Here is an 18,798-nt window from a genome sequence, read left to right on the forward strand (position 1 = left end):
AACTTTTGCGTCCCCCCCAAAGCCCCTTCTTTGTTCGTTTTTTTTTTTTTTTTTAATATACAGTATAAATGGCGCTTACTGCCATATGGGCGTGGTCCTTTGCTTTGGAAGATGGCGTGCTTCCTGAGGACGCCACTGAGGCGGGGCTATTGGGCGCAGCGTCTTTCTTCAGAACCCGTGATTTATCCAGGCCATTCTCTGGAGGAGAGTGAGCAGGGCTCACGCGAGGGGTGGCTGGATCCTACAGCGTGAAACGAGACAGACGAGGAGTGAGACTAAGCAAACAGACCGGAGGAAAGAGACTGGCATGTACACGCAGGTCAAACAAACTGAGGGCCTCATGTGCAAACAAAGATAATATATAGATATATATACTCATGTGTGCTCAAACGCTCTCGTACACAAATACTCCTCATTCACCTGCTGCTCCCTTTTATCTTTGTCTTATTTTACGCCTGGTCACCAAAAGAATGATAAACAAACAAACGCGCACACACACACAATCAACATTAGGACAGACTTTTTGGCAACAGTGCGGGAGGTGTCGATTCCCCCACAAGCAGCTGTCTTTAGCAATGCTAACACTGCGGAATGTGGCTGGACAGCATTGTCCCAACGCGGTCTTACCTCGTTGGAAACATCCACCACTAAGTCATCGCTCTTGTCTCCGTCACTATCCTAAAATGAAGGCATGCCAAAGACACAATACAGTAAGGATACAACGTCTAAAAATAGTAGGATCATTCATATTAACCTGAGAAGGTAAATTGGTCTTTTAATTTGATTTTCTGTGATCAGCAGACTCTGTCCTGTTTTTATGTTGTGTTTTTTGGGGCGGCGGGGGGTGTCTATGTTTGTTTCATTTAAACTCACATTAAAAAGTGCTGCTTTATTTATACTTACATTCTCAGAAACTAAATTTCTCATGCAGTATCTGAAAAAAAATCTGAATAAGTAAACAGTGTACGGAACACTTCAATGTTGGGATTGGGGTCATCCCAATTTCTTTTGATGGCGGCGCGGACACCCGCAGCGGCTCCTCGTTTTATGTTGAGAGGGAAGAAATTTCATCTGTGCTGTATACACATACAGCACATTTGACAATAAAGTTGTATTCAATTCAATCCCTTCCGTAACTGCTGAATCAATACTTTTACCGAGAAATTTAGGAGTGCTCTCAATTTTGGATGAACATTTGAGATGATTCCATGGCCGGGTGTCCTCTTCCTTTTGCCCGCATTACTACTGCCATTGAGCTGTTGTCAGTACCTTTTTAAAATGATATGATGAAAGCAAAAAAATTCAAAATAAACACTCACATATCTGTTCATGCTGTCCTTGTCGTCCACTTTACGTTTCTTGGGGTCAAGGCCATAATCTGACGAGCCGCGGTGCTTTTCACTTGCTGCCCGCAGGCTGTCTGATGGCGACACAGAATTATTCTGCCGACAAACAATAAAGAGATGCGTCGGTGTAAATTAAACGCTCCAAAAGATCCTCAATCTTTAATTATTCACATGAAAGAAAAAGAAAAAAAAAAAAAAACACCAGAGAAAGCTAACTCAGCCTCTAGTCTGTCATCTTGCTCTATCTTGGCACTGACCGCAAGTAAACGCACAAATTGACTCGTTAGTCAAGGAAAGTGCCAGATGTGAGGGACCAAGAAAGCACTGCTCTGCCAACTTCTAACCAACACTTTACGAGAGCCTAGACAAGACTTGGGCTTCTATTCTTCAAAGCTGTGGCAATTATTGACTGAAACCAAGTGCACAGAGGCTCTGGACTGATTTGTCATAGAAGAGCGTAAAGGACAGCCGAGGGACATGTTTGTGTTCACACATATCCATGGGTAATCCTCTTGCAGACACTGAAGTAAAGTCAAACATTCAGAAATATGCCTGAAGCAATTCAATAATTTAAATCAAAGAAGAATATGAGCAAAGACTGTTTATTACATACTGAAATACTTGCAGATTAACAACATGCATGTGCATGCAAATAAAAGAAGGATGCAAGTCGCCTTCTCATCCATCATCCAATAAAGCTAACTGCCTGAAGATCTGATTGCATGCACTATGTCAGGTCAGATACAAGTCCCTATAAAGGACTGACAGCAAAGTTGATCAAAAATTAACCCAGTGGAAAGGTAAGGCTAAAAAGGGGCCACTAATATAAAATGACGACAATGTGACAACACAAAAGGGGGTGGGGGGCGTCACCAATAGGGAACATAAAATAAATTAGGCCAAAGAAAGGAGGAAGAGAGCAAAGAGCATAAAGTGAAACTATTTTGGCAAGCGATGAGATCCTAGCCATGTGGCAATGAGCTTCTCCGCACCAGTGGGGATGCCCTCATGAACTGGCACGCTCGAAGTAACTCCAAACGGGATTTTTGTAGTAGTTTGGGCTCCGGTGCTCTGTGGAGGCATGGCCAAGCACGCAGACAGGCAACAACGTAGGGTGAGGAGAGAACTCTGAGGGCAGGCCACACTGAATGGCAGCACAACAAACCGGTGCTTTCATCGGAAAAGAGGAATGAGCAAGAAAAGTGGTCTGGGGGGGGGGGGAAGTCCCACTCAGGCCCAGTGGTGGTTTAAAAACGCGGCCAATAACACCACAACTCTTTGCTTTTGCATGGGCCAGCACAGAGAGCTAAACTTCCTTCAACTAAGCACGATTCTGTAACTTCCAGTTTCCTGCATCTTGCATCAAAACATTTGTGCAGTAACTGCTCGCTTGAGGCAAGGGGAGGGAGACAATGATCGATGGAATACAGCTTGTCTTTGTATGCAAGCCGGTGACCTTTAAAGGGCTGCTTGGACTCAATAACCGTGTACTTTCCACCTTGTCTGGTGTTGGATTACCAGAGACAACAGAATAGCAAACCTTGAAGCACGAGCGGGTGTGCACTCGAAAGAGGTGTGGCAAGATCACGTATATGCCGGCGCTGGTGGGCGCTTGTCACTACACAAGATGGAGGCATAGTTTGGGTTCCCTTCAGACATGAGTGGGCCCATTCAGAGAGGCCAGTCAATGGGAACGTAATCTGTCCCATCCAACAGAGCGTTGCGCTCCAGTTATGCGAGCACTACGAGGCAGTCCAATAAACAGAGGCTTTAACATGAGAGGATGAAGTTATAAAATGCCAACAGACAGGGGTAGCGAGCTGGCTGGTGAACATTGTTCATGAGACAAGCACCCAAAAAAAATGAAGGCACACAAAGAAAAATGTCAAGATGAAAGCAGTTGAAAGGGAGTCAGGTCGTGGGCAGCCCAAAATAAATCGAGCAGTCGCCATGGAACGGAAAGAATAGAAGGCCAGTCAAAGTTGAGAAGAAATTAAAGAAGCTAGCTGCCTACTAATCCGCTCTGTCCGACTGGAGTCATTTTCCTCGAGGATTAGATGGCTTTAGACTTTATTTGGTTAGACTTCAATATTTGATTTCAGTCAGCGAATACCTTCATGCTAGAGCACTCATATACACAAAACGTGTGGTCTTACATGGTGAACGTGGATTTCTAAGGATCTTCCGTCTCTGTAAGGTACACCTAATCACCGGCAAAGGCGGGACACACATGGGGTACAAGGAAAGAGTGGGAAGTAAACGTACCGTGCTCGACTCTCGTTCTTTCAGAGGAAGAGCCAGAGGCGAATGAAACGATGAGGGGCCCGAAGAAGAAAATCAAAAAGCAAATTAGTATGGGTGTCACAACGTCTCCATGCTTTCATCAGACAAAAGTAATACGTTATTCAGATCAAAGATTCATCTCATTTGTGATGTGATCAACTGCATGATTCATTTTCATAGCGGTGTCTAAGAACAAATTGTTTAAAACCACTCTAAATAATATTGAATACCTTTCTATGACTGGTTGGTAAATGTTTGTTCATGCTTGGTGGGCCAGCAACAAATTGGTCTTTAAAATGTCTCTGGTTCTGACTTCCTCGTGACATTTACAGCATGTTCAATTAACTGCACTGTATATCAACTGGCATTTTGGTGGGTGAGTGAGTGAGACAAGAGAGAGAGAGGGTGCTCCTCACCTCTGTGCTCCAGGTCGTGATGGTTCTTCTCATCCTTTACGGGCAGGTGCGCCTGGCTGCCAAGAGCACCAAGCGCAAGCAGACCAGAGCCAGCACCCGTCACAGGGGGGATGCCGGGTGGCTGTAAACCTGATGGGTGCGGGGGTAGCTGCACAGGTGGCCCGTGCGCCGCGTGGGAGAGGTGTTGGGCCTGTAGCTGCTGCTGCTGCAACAAATATAGGGAGGCGGGAGGGAAGACGAGAGGACAAGTGGGTCGGCTGGGAAGTGAATGCATGTATGACCGCACTGGATGCATGCATTAGCGCTGGCTTACACCAACATTTATTCCCAGGCCAAACCGATTTTGGATAATAGCGAGATGACAGCGACTGCCAACAGCTCATTCACTGAGAGGAAAGCAATTCATTTCCCTACTGTGGGCAAACACCATATCGTCTTTTCTTGCATATTATTTGCACGATTCAAGCCGCCAAGGAGGATGACAGGTGATGACATGTCCAGTTCAGCAATTTTGTTCACAACTAAATAAATAAACACTCTATACTGTACCAACAAAAGCACTGACACAAAAGGCCATTAGATAATGATTGGATGCGATCCCATTTTTCACATTCCTAGAGGGAGGGGGGGGGGGCGGTCTAAGATGTTGGAGTGCGTTTGACGGAATTTCATCTCACTGGTGACGGAGTTCAGTTCAAGGCTCTGTGAGGGCAAAGTACAGTTCTTCTAGACCAAACCGTGCCGTCATGGGCCTTGCTTTGTGCTCAAGCACACAGTGAGGATGATGCCGCAGAAGCGTTTGAAACAGAAACTTCTCCGAAATATTCAGATGCTCAAATGTCCAGATTCAAGTGCTCTCACACAAGCCACAACGAATTCATGCTCTTCATTTGGAGGTACGTTTGGAGTCTTCTGTCAACAAAGTTGTGTGGATTGTAAAACAATGAGAGCAAAATAATCTCCACTAAAACCCTCTTTTCAGCACAGTCATACAAATGCCGACCCACAACCCCCAAGAGGCCTCAGATGTCTGTGTGTAAAAGGCAGTCGGGTTAAAGTGAGTCAACAGACACGAGTTAAACAGCCACTCAGGCAAAGGGAAGCAAGTGCTCTAAAACAAGGTTAAATAACACTTAGCACATCCATCAACGACTGCGCGCAAAAATCCTGACTGTTATTCTGATGCTAGATTGTATCTCAATGACATCATCCTTACATGCAATACGGGAAACAGACAAGAGAGTGCTCATCACGCAGAGGCTCATTTAACTGATGGAAATTGTTGAATCGTATTCGGTTCGGTGTTTCGACGTGAACGTGGAACCATAATCGCAAATGAAAGCAACTGAGAGCCAGCAGTGCCAATTGATACCGTAAGCGTGCACGGGCTAAAGCACACACTCTTTCCCGTGAGGTATGGGGGACAAAACGTCAACAAAGGCGGCAAAAGTAGCGAGAGAGAATCAGTAGCTAACAAGAGAGTGGAAGCGTGAGCATGGGATTGGGGCAGGGGCATCCCTATTCAGTGAGCCTAATGAGGAAAAGTGTGCAGGGATCGTTATCAAGAAGCCTCATTAGTAAAATGTGGTTGGGCAGACGAGTGAGGAAAAAGGCGAGAGAAGAAATGGCGGTTGGGGGACCGGGTAGAGGGAACTGAAATAAATTGCTTCCAATTCAATATTCATGGTTAAAGAGCTGGCTCCCTTTCAGTCTTATCTATTTTCATTATGCGTAAACGCCATTGCAGCCTAGGCAACTTGCACAGGAAAAAGGCAATTAAAGTTAACTAGGCGAAGCCGACTCCCTGCAGAACACAACTGTCAGCCAGAGCAAGCGTCAACACCAGCACCAACGCAAACCAGCTGGCACCCTGGCGCAACAAGTGATCGTTGATTATCGCATGACCTACCGGAAAACACACCTGACTGATTACACAAATTAATGAGCAGCAAACGTTTATGCGGCTTATCCTTTCGTCTCCTGCAAAGCCGTGACACCCCGGTAACACGGACGTCTGACAAGATACCAACCACACACTCAAATCGAGCATCATCCTAACCACCTCCATTTCAAAAGCGATGCATGTTATATAGATGGCAAGCAGTTTTAAACAGATGGCGCTTTGAGTAATTTCTGACCATGAAGGTTGGATAGAAACAGTGAGGCGGCTGCTGCTTCTGAAGGAACACAGAGGACAGGAAGAACAGATTCAGAGAGATGACAATCATACATACAATGATACCATTACCAAGTACACCTCTAATGTGCCTAGCATGACCCGGTTGCCAATGCGCCATATGAAATCTCGCCTCGGGCGCCACATTGGCTTGGGCTGGCCCGGAACATGTTTCCCAATTTTGGAAAAAAGGCAAACGAAGCCGTGCATTGTCAAACACTAAATGAGGCACGAGAAGTCCCGTGCTTAAGTAAGACAATGACAAGTCACATTCCTCATACATACATTATTTACAACAGACAGATGCTGGTCATTGCAAGTAAAAATATTTACCTACAGTTTGAATATGTTAAAATCTGCTGATAGGCTCAAATCCATACGGTTCGATTGGACGTTGGCGTTCCGATTTTTGAATGTCAAGTTGCACTCTCTCTCGGCAGGGAGATTGATTACCTTCCACGTCTGCTACCAAATAATAAAGCTTTTCTTTCCCCTCCCTGTGTTCTGTCGGTTCCGACCCATCTGTAATTAAAGAAAGGTCATTCCTGTTGCTGACAGGCTGACCTCTTTCAAGGGGAAATAGGAAGTAATTATCTTTAGAACCGGGGGTTGTGCTCGGGGCTCATTTAGTTTAATCGAATTTCACTATCCACCTCTCATTAGGCTTGACCCTCCCCACCCCCATCCCCACCCCACCTGCGCCCTCGCCAATGGAACAAGCTAACCACTGACTAACCTCTGCTACAGAGAAGACTAATCAAAAGGGTCACTTTAACATCTGGGTCCAAGCCGGCTATTGGTAAGCGTCTTGTGCTTAAACGAAAGCAGATGGAGGACCAAATAAGCAAAAGGTCTCGTTGGCTCGAGAGCAATGTTGGCTTGTAACTATTAAAAGGCCAATTACTGGTTTTTAAAGTGCACTTAGATTTCTGCCCTTGAATCAGAAAGAGGAAAATACAAAATTGAAATGAGGCCCCAAAGATGGTCAAAGCAGACAGAACCTTTAGCTCGGAAATAGCATCAACTGTGATTTCACCGTACATCTTGACCGAAAGACTCCATTAGGTTACTGTCGAGGCAAGTCTCTTCATTGGAACTTTAAATTAATCAAGGGGTAGCAATGAAAAACAATATAAATTGATATATCATCCCTCCTGGAGGCCAGTAAGTCTTACTGGCCTCGTACCTTGCACAACCCCATTGAAGGGAATAAATGAGCTTCGCTTTCAAAACATTATGAATTATAGTAAAACAAATAATAATAAACATGCCACAACACTGAAATCAGGGGCAAGTCTGCACACCTACAGAGGAAGTTGTTATTTGCATTCAGTCTGAGCGTTCAAAATCTACAGGTTGGATGGCAAAGCTGACTTAAAACGACATCAGCGAAGACTACTTCCACCCCATGTTTTCTTCCTGAATCTGTTGCCCTTTCCCTGTTTGTCTCCCACATATACTGAAACTCTGGCCAATTGAACCGAAGAACATGAAGGTGAAAGAAACCTCCCAACATAATGTAGCACGCTGGGATATCATCAGTATTTGACCGTGGTCTAGGGTGCCAACACTCCTCTCGACGTACAGATTTGCCCCCGTCCTCAGGTGAAATAAAGAAAGAAGAGGGGGTATACACACAGTGAGAGGCAGATTGGGAAGTCCACGTACCCCGATGATAGCATTCAGCTCGGTCATCGTCACCTGTTTAGCTCGCTCAACAGCTTGAGCAACCTGCTGTTGGTGCTAGAGGAAACACATCAGGAAGGAAAAGCAATTATTTACACTTCAAACCAGCATTTTAAATTGGCCCCCAAAAGAAAACAGTAATCTGGTATAAATGACTGTTTGCTCGATGGTTTTGAATTTCAAGCTTGGTCATTCCTATTATGGAGGCGTATGGACGATAAGTCGATACAGTTGAACCCATAAAGTCATGGAGACTCTCGGAGATGGGCCTGAAGTCTAAATTGAATTGTGTTTGACTTTGGAGCTTCCACTGCACTTTTTGTACTTTGGGGAAAATGATGAGTGAACATCTCGCACTTAAGTTGCTTCTTGCTGCAGTGACACTTACCTCTTGAGACAAGAATGGCATTATCTGAGCCAGGATTGCATTGAGACGTTTCGCAATCTCAGTCTACGGGAAGAAGGAGACAAAATATTACTGATATGGCAGTCTGGATGAACGGCAGACAGTGAGTAAAGGAAAGACGTGAATGAAGCAGCCAAACAGGACACTACGGCAAAATGAGGCATATGCGATGTCCATACACAAACAAATGTTTTCAAGGTTCAGTTGGATAGACCCCTTCACTAAATTGGGTCCGCCACAAAACAAATTTACGCCCCACTCTCTACCGCCACCATTAGACTCAGCCCTTATATAATTAGGAGGCTGAAGTATGCTAATGTCGTCTGGCTGGAACGAAACTAACGAGGTCCATGCTTCATAATTACTGCCCATGGGGAGCTCGGGGCAGGCTGAAGCAGTCATCTTAAGCCTCGGACGCTATCTATCAGAGGCATCTTTGGTATCGACCAGATTATTAGCTGGGAGAGCAAGACGATAGATACGGCAGGGTCTCATGCACATAGAGTACTTTTCAGCGCTGCATTTGGATAAATGGATGCTTCGGTGCCTGCCTACAGATATTCCTTGAAGGCTAATTGAGCTTTTTAACCTTTTTAAAAGTGTACTTTCCAGAGACTGAGGAGGGGATGAAGACGAGCAGAAAAGCTTAAGGAGGAGCAGCGAAGACCGGTGACGTGAAATGCTTTGATTTGACGCCAAGGTAATGCGGTTTGACTGAAGCAAGGCAGGCGAACTAATTGATTCTGAGAGATTAGGGGTGGAAGCCCAGCAGGTGTGTGTGCTGCATTCCACTCATTTTCAACCCTAGACTTGTTTGACTGTGAAAGTGGATAGGAGGAGACAGGAGGTGCCACTGGCCTTTTTCCACAACCCTTTGTGTCACTCCGTTGATTTTGCAGCGCACTACAGGAGAGGGAAGCCAAGCAAGGAATCATTTCTGTGTCAGTCAGACCTGGCTCACTGTTGTCTCTCAACATCCAGCCACCTTCATCCCGCCAATGCCCCGTCACAGCCTTCCTTGTTCATCTCCACGACACACTACCTCCCCCTTCCTCCGTTTCCTCACATAACATGCCCACCGCCCCCCCTCCCGCATCACAGCTCTGTTGCTGGGGCAACCCTATCCGGCAGGGATGATCGTTATGTAAATTACACTGGGGTCCTGACCAGAACAGCCCGTAAAATCATATTAGGCGCGGCACAGAGGAAGGTCATTAAATTGAATTTTCAGCCTGTCGATGTGATCGGCACAGGAAATTAATGAGGGATAACTGGGGAGCGGGTAAGTGAGGAGCGGCATGACTTTAAAAAAAAAAAAGACAAGAGAGGGAACTCATAAAGCATCATCATTAGTGGGGGCTGGCTGCAATGACACACAGTGGGATTACAGTGTTTCACTGGAAATGGCTACAAAGGGAGCGAAAATAGTTGAAGAGAAAACAGTGGCATGCTGGCTGGCACACTTGGCTATTAGAGCAACGGCAAATGAAAATGTTTAAAGAACAATATCCATGTGTTCACAGTAAATAGACACAACAAAAGAAATTCCGAGGTGCTGAAAGCAATCCTAGAATCTCTTGGCCATGTACTGAAAATGCAGCGATTTTGTCAGCACCTTCTTCTCACTGGAGATCCGCAGTACCGAATGTCGGGCAAACCAGGCTTTTGAATGATCTTGAAGCACAGGTCTCATTGGAAAACCAAACACAGATTCAAACATTGATTTGGGCTGAAAAATTATTTCACTCGCAACCATGTTTGCTTCCGGATTTTGGCAACACCGGCGCACGTTTGTCAAAAATATTAGGAGGGTGTGCAGTGTTAAACCTGACTCAAGTAAACAATTCGCCACCGCACTGAGCAACAACAAGCGGCCCTTTTAAAATCGACTCACTAAGAACTACGATTTGTGCTCTGACGGCTGAATGTGCGCTCTTAATTTTGATGACAGCTGCCGTGAAGAAGTAAACTACAGTGGGCCTACATCACTGCCATAGCACTCCTTTATTATTCTGACTCCCATTTAAAAGAGACTACTTGTCATGGGGCTTTTAGCGGCAGAGATGGGCGCTGGAAAGAGTTTACTGTCACTTAAAATCATTGAAAACAGAAGCCTTAGAGGGCGACAGGGGCTTTTCACTGCCGTGCCACAATTACAGGTACTCAGGGTTGTTTAGCAGCAACACAGCATGGAGAGCTCTCTCTCTCTCTCTCTCTCTCTCTCTCTCTCTCACTCGCTCACTCTCTCCTTCCACTGCATCCCTCTTGTCAATGGTGCGTTGAAAGCCATTTGGCTGTTTGTCGCTGCAGGCATTAGTCCCCGAGTGGAGAGCAGAGACGAGGATTCAATTGCAGAGGAAAACAAGTGGCATATGATGTGGGAGGTTGTTTGGGAAATTATCTTCTCGGCTAGAGCGCAGGAAGAAAGAGGCACTAGGTGTAGTAGTTGTGTCTTCTTCATTAAAAAATGCATGGAGAATATTTTGCACGCGTGTCATTTTATTTGTCGGCACCTACCCGCAAAACTCAAGTGAAGTTCTTCCAGAGCAGCTCAAGTATTTTTGACGATTGCCAACAGATTCATTTGGGGAAGTTGGAATCATCACATCCAGGAGACAATGTTTTGATAATCCTCTCTCTGTCACAAGCCTTTTATAGACACAGACAAAGCGGATCTTACTTTCTACTCCAACAACCATGATCCAGTGCTTGTGAGTACAAAAGCACACGCGCACACTCTCTCCTACCCGCACCCCCCTTTGCAAGACAACCAAAATAAAGCACGTCTCGCACAGAACCCTAGTAACCTCATCAACCTCCCTTGAGAGGCAGTGTGTGTGTTCGCGGAGTTAGTTTGTTTTGGCTTAGAGACAGGTCGCCCATCATCACCTTGGCAAACAATTCCAGGAATCCGCTATAAATTATTCATTTGCACAAGCTTGCTTTCTGCTGCTCTTCCCTCCTCCTCACACTCTTTTTCCTCCATCCAGGAAGCCGATATCCTTCTTGATGGAGCACTTTCCCCTCTTTCCAACACCAAGTCAGGACATGACACATACACAGTGTGCCTGCCGATGGTGCAACTAAAGCAAAAAAAAAAAAAAATCTCTTTCGCCAAACGTGTGTGTGTTTTCTCTTTGTGTTCTTATCACATTGACAAGTGACATCTAAATGCATGCAAGAGTGAGCGTGCGAGATAAACAGGTACTATAAGAGAACAACGGTAGTGGAAAGAGAGCGCAAGCCCCGCCACAAAGTCAGCAGGGCACGGCGCTGAGGCGGCCTAATGAGCTGCACTAATTAAAATCACTTATTGACAGCAAGCGAGGGTGATTACCTCCAACGTGAAGCCTTTGCCATCATCTCAGACACTGTCAAAACAAATTACCCCGCGGCAGCCGCAGAGATCGCCTCGGCTCTGCGGCAGGATGGCGAGAGCGGTATGTATGCCATGTCAAGATATCGCTGGCATTGCCATGTAAGTCACAAGAGTATTTATTTCTACGCACAGGGGAGTGTGTGAGCTCATTGCTCTGCTTCTCAAATCTGCTTTGGACTGATAAGAACAAAGCGAGCCGATGTCTTCTTTCACACTGCCATCAATCTTCCGGCCAGGCAAAGTAATATGGCCGCCTGCATCCAATAATCCAGGGCCAGGGGGCTGTCCATTTACCTCTCGCTGATGTCATCACAAACACTCGCTCATCAATGCTGGCATAAGGGGGGTGGCGGGAATCATGCATTATTCAGAGTGCTCCGTTGACACCGGCAGGCTTATCGATAAAATAAAAGGGGACTCACACACACACACACACACACACACACACACACACACACACACACACACACACACACACACACACACACACACACACACAGGAGAGGAGCAGTCGATTAACTCATTTACCCCGAAGCGTCTCGCTCCTTTCCTGTCTCTTTCCCCACTTGAACCCTCTTTGTTTTGTACACCACTACCAGCATGAAGACGGATCAACCACCTGCACATTTCTTGCGGTGCCGAAGCAACAACAACAACACTCAAAAGAGGAGGGAGCGGGACAACGAGCTGCTTGATAAACAAAAAAACAAAACACGCCCACAAAAAGCACGATAGCGGACCAACGGCGCCGTTTGCTGCTCGCGTTCCAGTTGGGTTACCCTCGCACTGACGCCATGAACCTGCTCGATTTGAGGGCCACGACGGCTCCATACCTCCCCTCTCACTCCCTCCGACTGTCACACGTCATATTGCAGCGCTAACGGCACCGGGGCCATCATTCACTTCGGATGCGGAAACTCTGAGCAAAATATGGCAGGAAACCGAGTGCAACCATCAACTGCAAGTGAATGAAAATGAAATGATTGAGCAGACACCTGATGAGACAATAGTTTCACAGCGATGAAGGCTGCAGAGTTAACGACATCCAAAATTATTTCAAGCCTATGAAAATGCTGATTAAACTATGATGATTAAATATCCTGCAGCTGGGGTTTAATTTCGGATGAAATGGGATCAACAAAGTCTTACCACTCATCTTACCAAATCTTAACCTCTGAAACAAAGACAGTATCCCATCTTCAAAGGACGCTCTGCAGTCGAGATGCAATGTCGACCTCTGTACAATGTTAGTAACAGCAAAGGTTGCATTGAAAATAATCCCCATTATGCTTTGGACTGTGACTTTTCCCCCCCAACTGAAAAAAAACAACAGACCACGAAGTCACTTTGGGTCTGAAATGTGGTCACTATCTCAGGACTTCCACATATCCGATTCCATCTGCTCATTTTACTAAGCTTGGCTGTTGCATGAAAGTACTTTTGTACTAATCAGGGCTCTCCTTTTCATCTTTAGCAGCAGTAGCCGGCAGCAGGATGCCCGGTGCAGGGTGGCAGCTAAACTAATGAGCTTTTTGTTCAGCTGGAACAAGGCAGGCAAGGGAGGAAGATTACAATACAGAGACGTGCGCGCGCACTCACACTCACGCACACACACCAGAGCGTTCAGAGGGGACACTAAAACACATCCTCTCAGACAGTCTGCCAAATACTTCACTTTAATCTTATCAAACCATCCCCATCAGGCAGCGTGCCCTTCATGTTGTTGTTTAGCCTGTCAGCATTTTCACGACAGAAAGCCAGTATGTGTGCCTCCTGAAGGCATTTCCAGATGAGGGTAGGAACTAAGGTCAGGTGCGTGTGTGTATTCCACAAAGACCGGAGGGACAACAAGATTGTTTTGGCTAAACACAGACGGGGGTGATATGACTACATACCTGTTTGTGCATCTCAATATTGAGCCCGTAGGACATCTCGTAGTACTGCAGGCCAAAGAGAAGACAAAGCATTAGAACGTCCTGACGGTCGAGGCTGAATGCGTCATCTTCAAAAAAAAAAAAAAAATAGCGCAGGTGAATTATAAATACTGCACTAAATTGTACTCATGAATGAGAACCTCATGCGTTCTGCATGCAGTCTGGTCGGTTCTTGGCGGGTGTGACCAATGCGCTGCAGCCGGAATTCAACATAGGAGCATGTTTACAATACCAAAATGCTTACGGAAGATTGCATTCTCAATATTGTAAACGTGACAGAACATGATGCCGGAATGGAGCTTCTACTTCAGCCTTTGCAGCATGCTGGTAATAATTCAAGTGCTGTGTCTCATGTAGTGAGTTCTAAAATGGTTCTGGCTGACAAAACAATCATCATTTTATCATGTGATAAAAGTGTAGCGTGTAGTAGAGGGGTACGTGGTATAGACTAGGACTGCACAATTATCGCAAAAATATCAGCGCGATAATGGCCCATGCAATATGCATATAGCACAGATGTGCGGTCACTTTCATATGGAATTACAGGTACCGGTATATGCTTTTTATCAGGCTGAGCCAATCAGAAACAACCTCAAAAGTCCACCGCCACGCAACAGAAGAACAGGATTGAAGAACACACACACTAGAAAATGCTGGGGGGAAAAAGTTATTACAATTAATTAGCTAAGGGAGGGATTGGGACCCTACCGTCCAACCGCGGGAATGCACATTGACACTGCTCAGTGTGACAGAAATGCCCAAATTGTACACCCACATCACCTCGCCATTTTGCGCCGTTGAATGATTATTGCACACTTTTCGTGACGCCTGCGCTACCTACGAGCTGCGGCTGGATAGCTAACGTGGCTAAACATGATGCAAAGGCCAAAGTTTGCTTTGCATCTGGTGTCTACCTAGCATTAAGTCACTAATCATCACTTCAACGGCGGCGAAAAAGCGACACTTCTGTAAGCAAGCAGCACTATGACGACGAAGAAGGGAACCCAAGGAGAAAGACGGGAAGCCAGGCTAAATCAAAATGCAGTTGCAAAACACTGAAATAAGTGCTTCTGTGACAGCGCACTTGTCACATAGCTCTGGCTGGAACCGTGTTACAGCGGAGCGTAGCTAAATTTGAACGGCAAAATATCAAGCAACTAATTAAGTAACGGTGGAGAAAATGACACAGAATAACGTGCGCAGGCACTGAAGACAGGAAATAACGGAGGACGTCACCGCCACCCGAGAGGAGGAGACAGATAAGATTCAAGTATATTTGTAGTAGAATAAATATTTTAAATATAAGAACTGTTATCCTTGTGACAGTTGAAAACAGAAAATTAATAAAGCCTATTTAAATCATGGGCACAGTAAAATAAAATCTGGACAACGAAACGGAAAGGCAGCTGCACTGTTTTCATTTAAAATATGAGCATTTTTTTTTCTTGGCGTGAGGGAGTGGCCCCACTTTATTCTGACTTGTGATTTGCACAATAAATGTCATTGTGATTCCCGAACGGCGGGTCCATTTCAGGGCCTGTTGAAACCCCATCCCCCGTCCGTCCCAGACGACCATTACGGTTACGCGCAATACTGCCGCCGTCTGTCGTCCGCACCCTCCAACCATCGACGAGTAAATTTTAGGCTCAGTATATCCAAGTATATAGTGTTCCCGTGAAGGGAATTGATACCGTAATATGATTTTTGGGCCTAAAGCCCCGCCCTAAGTGAAGACTGACCAAACACTGTGAATGAGTTGCCTATTGGGATTAAAACACACCAGTGGCATGTTTTTCCACTGGTTGTATTGTAGCATTAACATGTATGTACACAACACAAACAAAGCACAAAGACTGAAAAGTACAATCAACTCTCTGTGCAACACGTGTATTGCTTTCACTGTATTGTCCGAAACGCCGTTAAATTGGTTGAATGCAAATGAAATCTTACCTGCCCAATTACAAATCTGCCCAATGAAAAATAGTGTTTGATTTAAAGTTTAACACGTGGATCTTAGTTTGGACTGCGAGTTGATTGTCTTAAAATAGACAGGTGACCTCGATTATCTCACGGGCTGATGAAAAACACACCAAATGCCCTCCATATCTCAGGACCCCCTGGGTGTCAGGAGTGTCACGTTGGGATAGTTAAGGGGGGGGGGGGGAATACAGGAAAGCCTTTGATTCGTGCTCAAAGCCTGCAGGGTGGCCATTAACCCGCCGCAGGTCATACTTGGTTTGTCGGGAAGGGTCACGTCGGGTCATAAAGAGGACCCCGGGGCCATAGATGGGGGTCGTCACACGCCGCAATCAATAGATGGATATTTGACCCTTGCTCGAGTTTCAACCGCCCCTTGTCCACCCCCGCCCTGCCGCTGCTAATCCAATGAATACACAGACTGGAGAGTCAACAACAAAGCAGCAGGCACAAGCGTTAACATGGCGTCTGGGCAACATCGCCACCACTCTGCCGCACCTGTGACTAAATGGAGGAGAGGACGTTGAATCAAATGGACATCTTGACAATGATCGCACTTACCATGACATAGTGCCGCTGCATTTCGGTCTTTTCGTTGGCCAATTTGTCGTATTCCACTTTAAGACTTGAGGAGAGGGAAGGATAAATAAATATCTGATTACATTCTCCATTTGTGGCAATCACAATCATCGTTTTGCTGCTGTTGTCCGAGTCTCATTCATAAATGTACAATCTTTAATTAGTGGAGCTACTCAAAGTTCTTAATGAGAAGCGTTCTCAGTACTTTCCAGTGGGAAGACAGTAATGTTTACACAGTAGATTCGACGTTATACCTGTGATACTGAGCCTGCAAGAACTGAAATTCGTCTTTGATTCTGTCACAAGACTCTGCCACGGTGAACTTGAAACCAGGCTGCCCTGGCTGGTGAGGCGCCTGCGGAGCGAAAAGAACAGTTTGTTGAACGACCTCCAATTTCCTCTGGACAGGGAGGGGCGAATATGTCTATCGATGCAATGTGGACAAAGATACAGAAATGTATTTTAAAACACATGTTGGTACATCGACTGATTCGGAGCTCTGCCCCCCCCCCCCCACCACTCCTTGTAGTCTCTCGCCGCACGATACTAAATAGCAAGGTGTGTAGCTCCACACCGAGGGCGCACCTGAAAGGGCGGTGGCGTGCATGTCCATTTTGAAATCAAGCACAACTACTTACCGGATGCCGGCCTTGCGGATACATATCTGTCCTTCACACGAGGGAACCCGTTGCTTTCCTGTGTTTTTCCTCAAGTAATCCGAGTGCAGCAAATCACCACCAGTCACCAGCCCTTCCACGGGTGGCACGGGACGGCCCCGGACAAAGTACCGTTCGCGGCTGCGAGGCGCTCAGTCACCCGGCATCGAAGCTCTCACTTCTCCTACACGCACACGCGCACGCGCGCGCGCGCGCGCGCGCGCGCGCGCGCGCGCGCGCGCGCGCGCGCGCGCGCGCGCGCGCGCGCGCGCGCGCGCGCGCGCGCGCGCGCGCGCGCGCGCGCGCGCACACACACACACGCTGGTGTGGAAGTGGATCTCGCCTTCTTCTTTCACATTCGGTGGAAATAATTCTAGCTCTTCGACTAAGGAAAAAAGTGAGAATAACAACCCTCAAGTGTATACACTGATAGTTTGGATCACACCCTTATGAACATTGGGCTCGTTTCCTCGTAAATCTATCGAGGTGAGAGGCGTTCTACGAACACAAGTCTCTTTCTCACTGGCTTGCTATGGTGGTCCAACACAAAGAACAAAGTCGACACGCACACGCACCCACGCACGCACACATTCTATCTAGCGGATATGTAATGTCGCTCACCTTTACCTTTGTCTCCACTGCCGTCCTCGCCCCCCTTTCGTTAATTTTTAAAATCCACACTTAGGTCGGAGTATATCCTTCATTCGCAAAAGTCACCGGAGCAAAACAAAAAAAAATAAAAATAAAGATATCCGCTCCAGCAAAACAAAAAAATAAAATAAAAATAAAGATATCCGCTCCCTTTTCCTTTCCGTCCTCTTTTCGCTTCTCCACTCTGCTGTGTTTCGACCTCCGTGGTGCCGAGGCAGTGGACGTCCTCCGTACAGCAGGACTATGGAACCCACTTCGATATAAGAGTATATTAAATCCAGTAGTAGTCAAAGTGGCTTCCAATGTGTCCTATGGATGGATGTTAGGTAATAGCACTACTTGGGGGAAAAAAGTCCGGAGTTGTGAAATAAAACACAAGCTAGCCCGCTTCTTCCGTCGCGCGTTATGCCACACACAGACTGAGTACTGACACGAGGACACCACTGACGTGAGAGGACCACTCGATAACCAATTGGGTGTTCCAGCCAATCAAAACGAACGAATCCCACGTGGGGTGGATGCATTCAACCGTTGCTCTGATTGGTCAGTGATATGTGACCTCACACACTCGCCATTTTGGCTCTGAAGTGCCAATCGGTGTGTTCAACAACTTGTTCGAAACAAAGACAATATTCTAGATATCGGTGCACGGTGGTCATTACTAGGTAAAAAAAAATAATCAGTGTGAGAATCAAACCGTATGCAACAGTACAATATACTCGCGAACACACACGCGATCATTCGTTTTTGCTATGCTGCTGTTCCACATTTCACCTAAATACTACGGTGTATATAATTGTTAAAGATGCGCACGGTGTGAAAAGTGCTTAGTTCACCGGAGCGTTTCCTTTAACAGCTTCAATTTGAGGGACCTATTTCAAATGAAACATCAACCATTTCTGCTTTGTCTTTATTAGCAAGCCAGTGGGCTACCACGCTTCTGTTCTTCAGGACATCAGCCTATGAAGCGTTGCCTTCAATGCATAACACCACGTGGGTCGTCCCGCCCCCAAGCAATCCATTTTATCCAATAATCTCTTAGCTGTCTTCCCACACAGCTTGTAATTGGCCCAGCGCAGGAGAAGCCGTCAGTCAGGATGCAAGGCTGTCAATTAAACCCACGTTGGATTCGGTGCTGACAAATGCCGGCGCTCCTTCTCCCTCCTGCCTGCGAATAGAGGCTGGAATGGCTGCTTAATTAGCTTCGAATGGCTTTTCCTTTCAGCTCAAACAATCTGTCACTACCATGTGGTAAAAAGAGCTTTGCATAAAACAAAAGCGAAAAGCGGAGGGCGGGGGGGGGGGGGGG

The 18,798-nt window shown here is 46.3% G+C and overlaps 1 protein-coding gene across 13 annotated transcripts in view; it reads right to left on the reverse strand.

The window, feature by feature from the left end:
• Positions 1–17,590, reverse strand: part of LOC109514385 (transducin-like enhancer protein 3) — a 25,235-nt gene extending 7,645 nt beyond the window's left edge. Inside the window, exons 1-13 of one of the 13 annotated variants that reach the window (XM_019867430.1) lie at positions 17,466–17,590; positions 16,821–17,022; positions 16,437–16,537; positions 16,165–16,228; positions 13,588–13,632; positions 8,296–8,358; positions 7,860–7,964; positions 6,184–6,222; positions 4,046–4,250; positions 3,612–3,670; positions 1,320–1,442; positions 628–678; positions 80–241 (exon numbers count right to left, since the gene is read on the reverse strand). In XM_019867430.1, coding sequence (XP_019722989.1) covers positions 80–241; positions 628–678; positions 1,320–1,442; positions 3,612–3,670; positions 4,046–4,250; positions 6,184–6,222; positions 7,860–7,964; positions 8,296–8,358; positions 13,588–13,632; positions 16,165–16,228; positions 16,437–16,537; positions 16,821–16,844 — 1,041 coding nt within the window. In that variant the 5' untranslated portion in view covers positions 16,845–17,022; positions 17,466–17,590. Of the gene's footprint in view, positions 1–79; positions 242–627; positions 679–1,319; positions 1,443–3,611; positions 3,671–4,045; positions 4,251–6,183; positions 6,223–7,859; positions 7,965–8,295; positions 8,359–13,587; positions 13,633–16,164; positions 16,229–16,436; positions 16,538–16,820; positions 17,023–17,459 lie in introns of all 13 variants that reach the window. The other 12 variants (XM_019867433.1, XM_019867432.1, XM_019867431.1 and 9 more) reach the window with 12 other exon arrangements.
• Between the last annotated feature and the right edge of the window lie 1,208 nt (positions 17,591–18,798).

This window comes from Hippocampus comes, unplaced genomic scaffold (assembly GCF_001891065.2).
Source record: "Hippocampus comes isolate QL1 unplaced genomic scaffold, H_comes_QL1_v1.1 scaffold2, whole genome shotgun sequence".
NCBI lineage: Eukaryota > Metazoa > Chordata > Actinopteri > Syngnathiformes > Syngnathidae > Hippocampus > Hippocampus comes.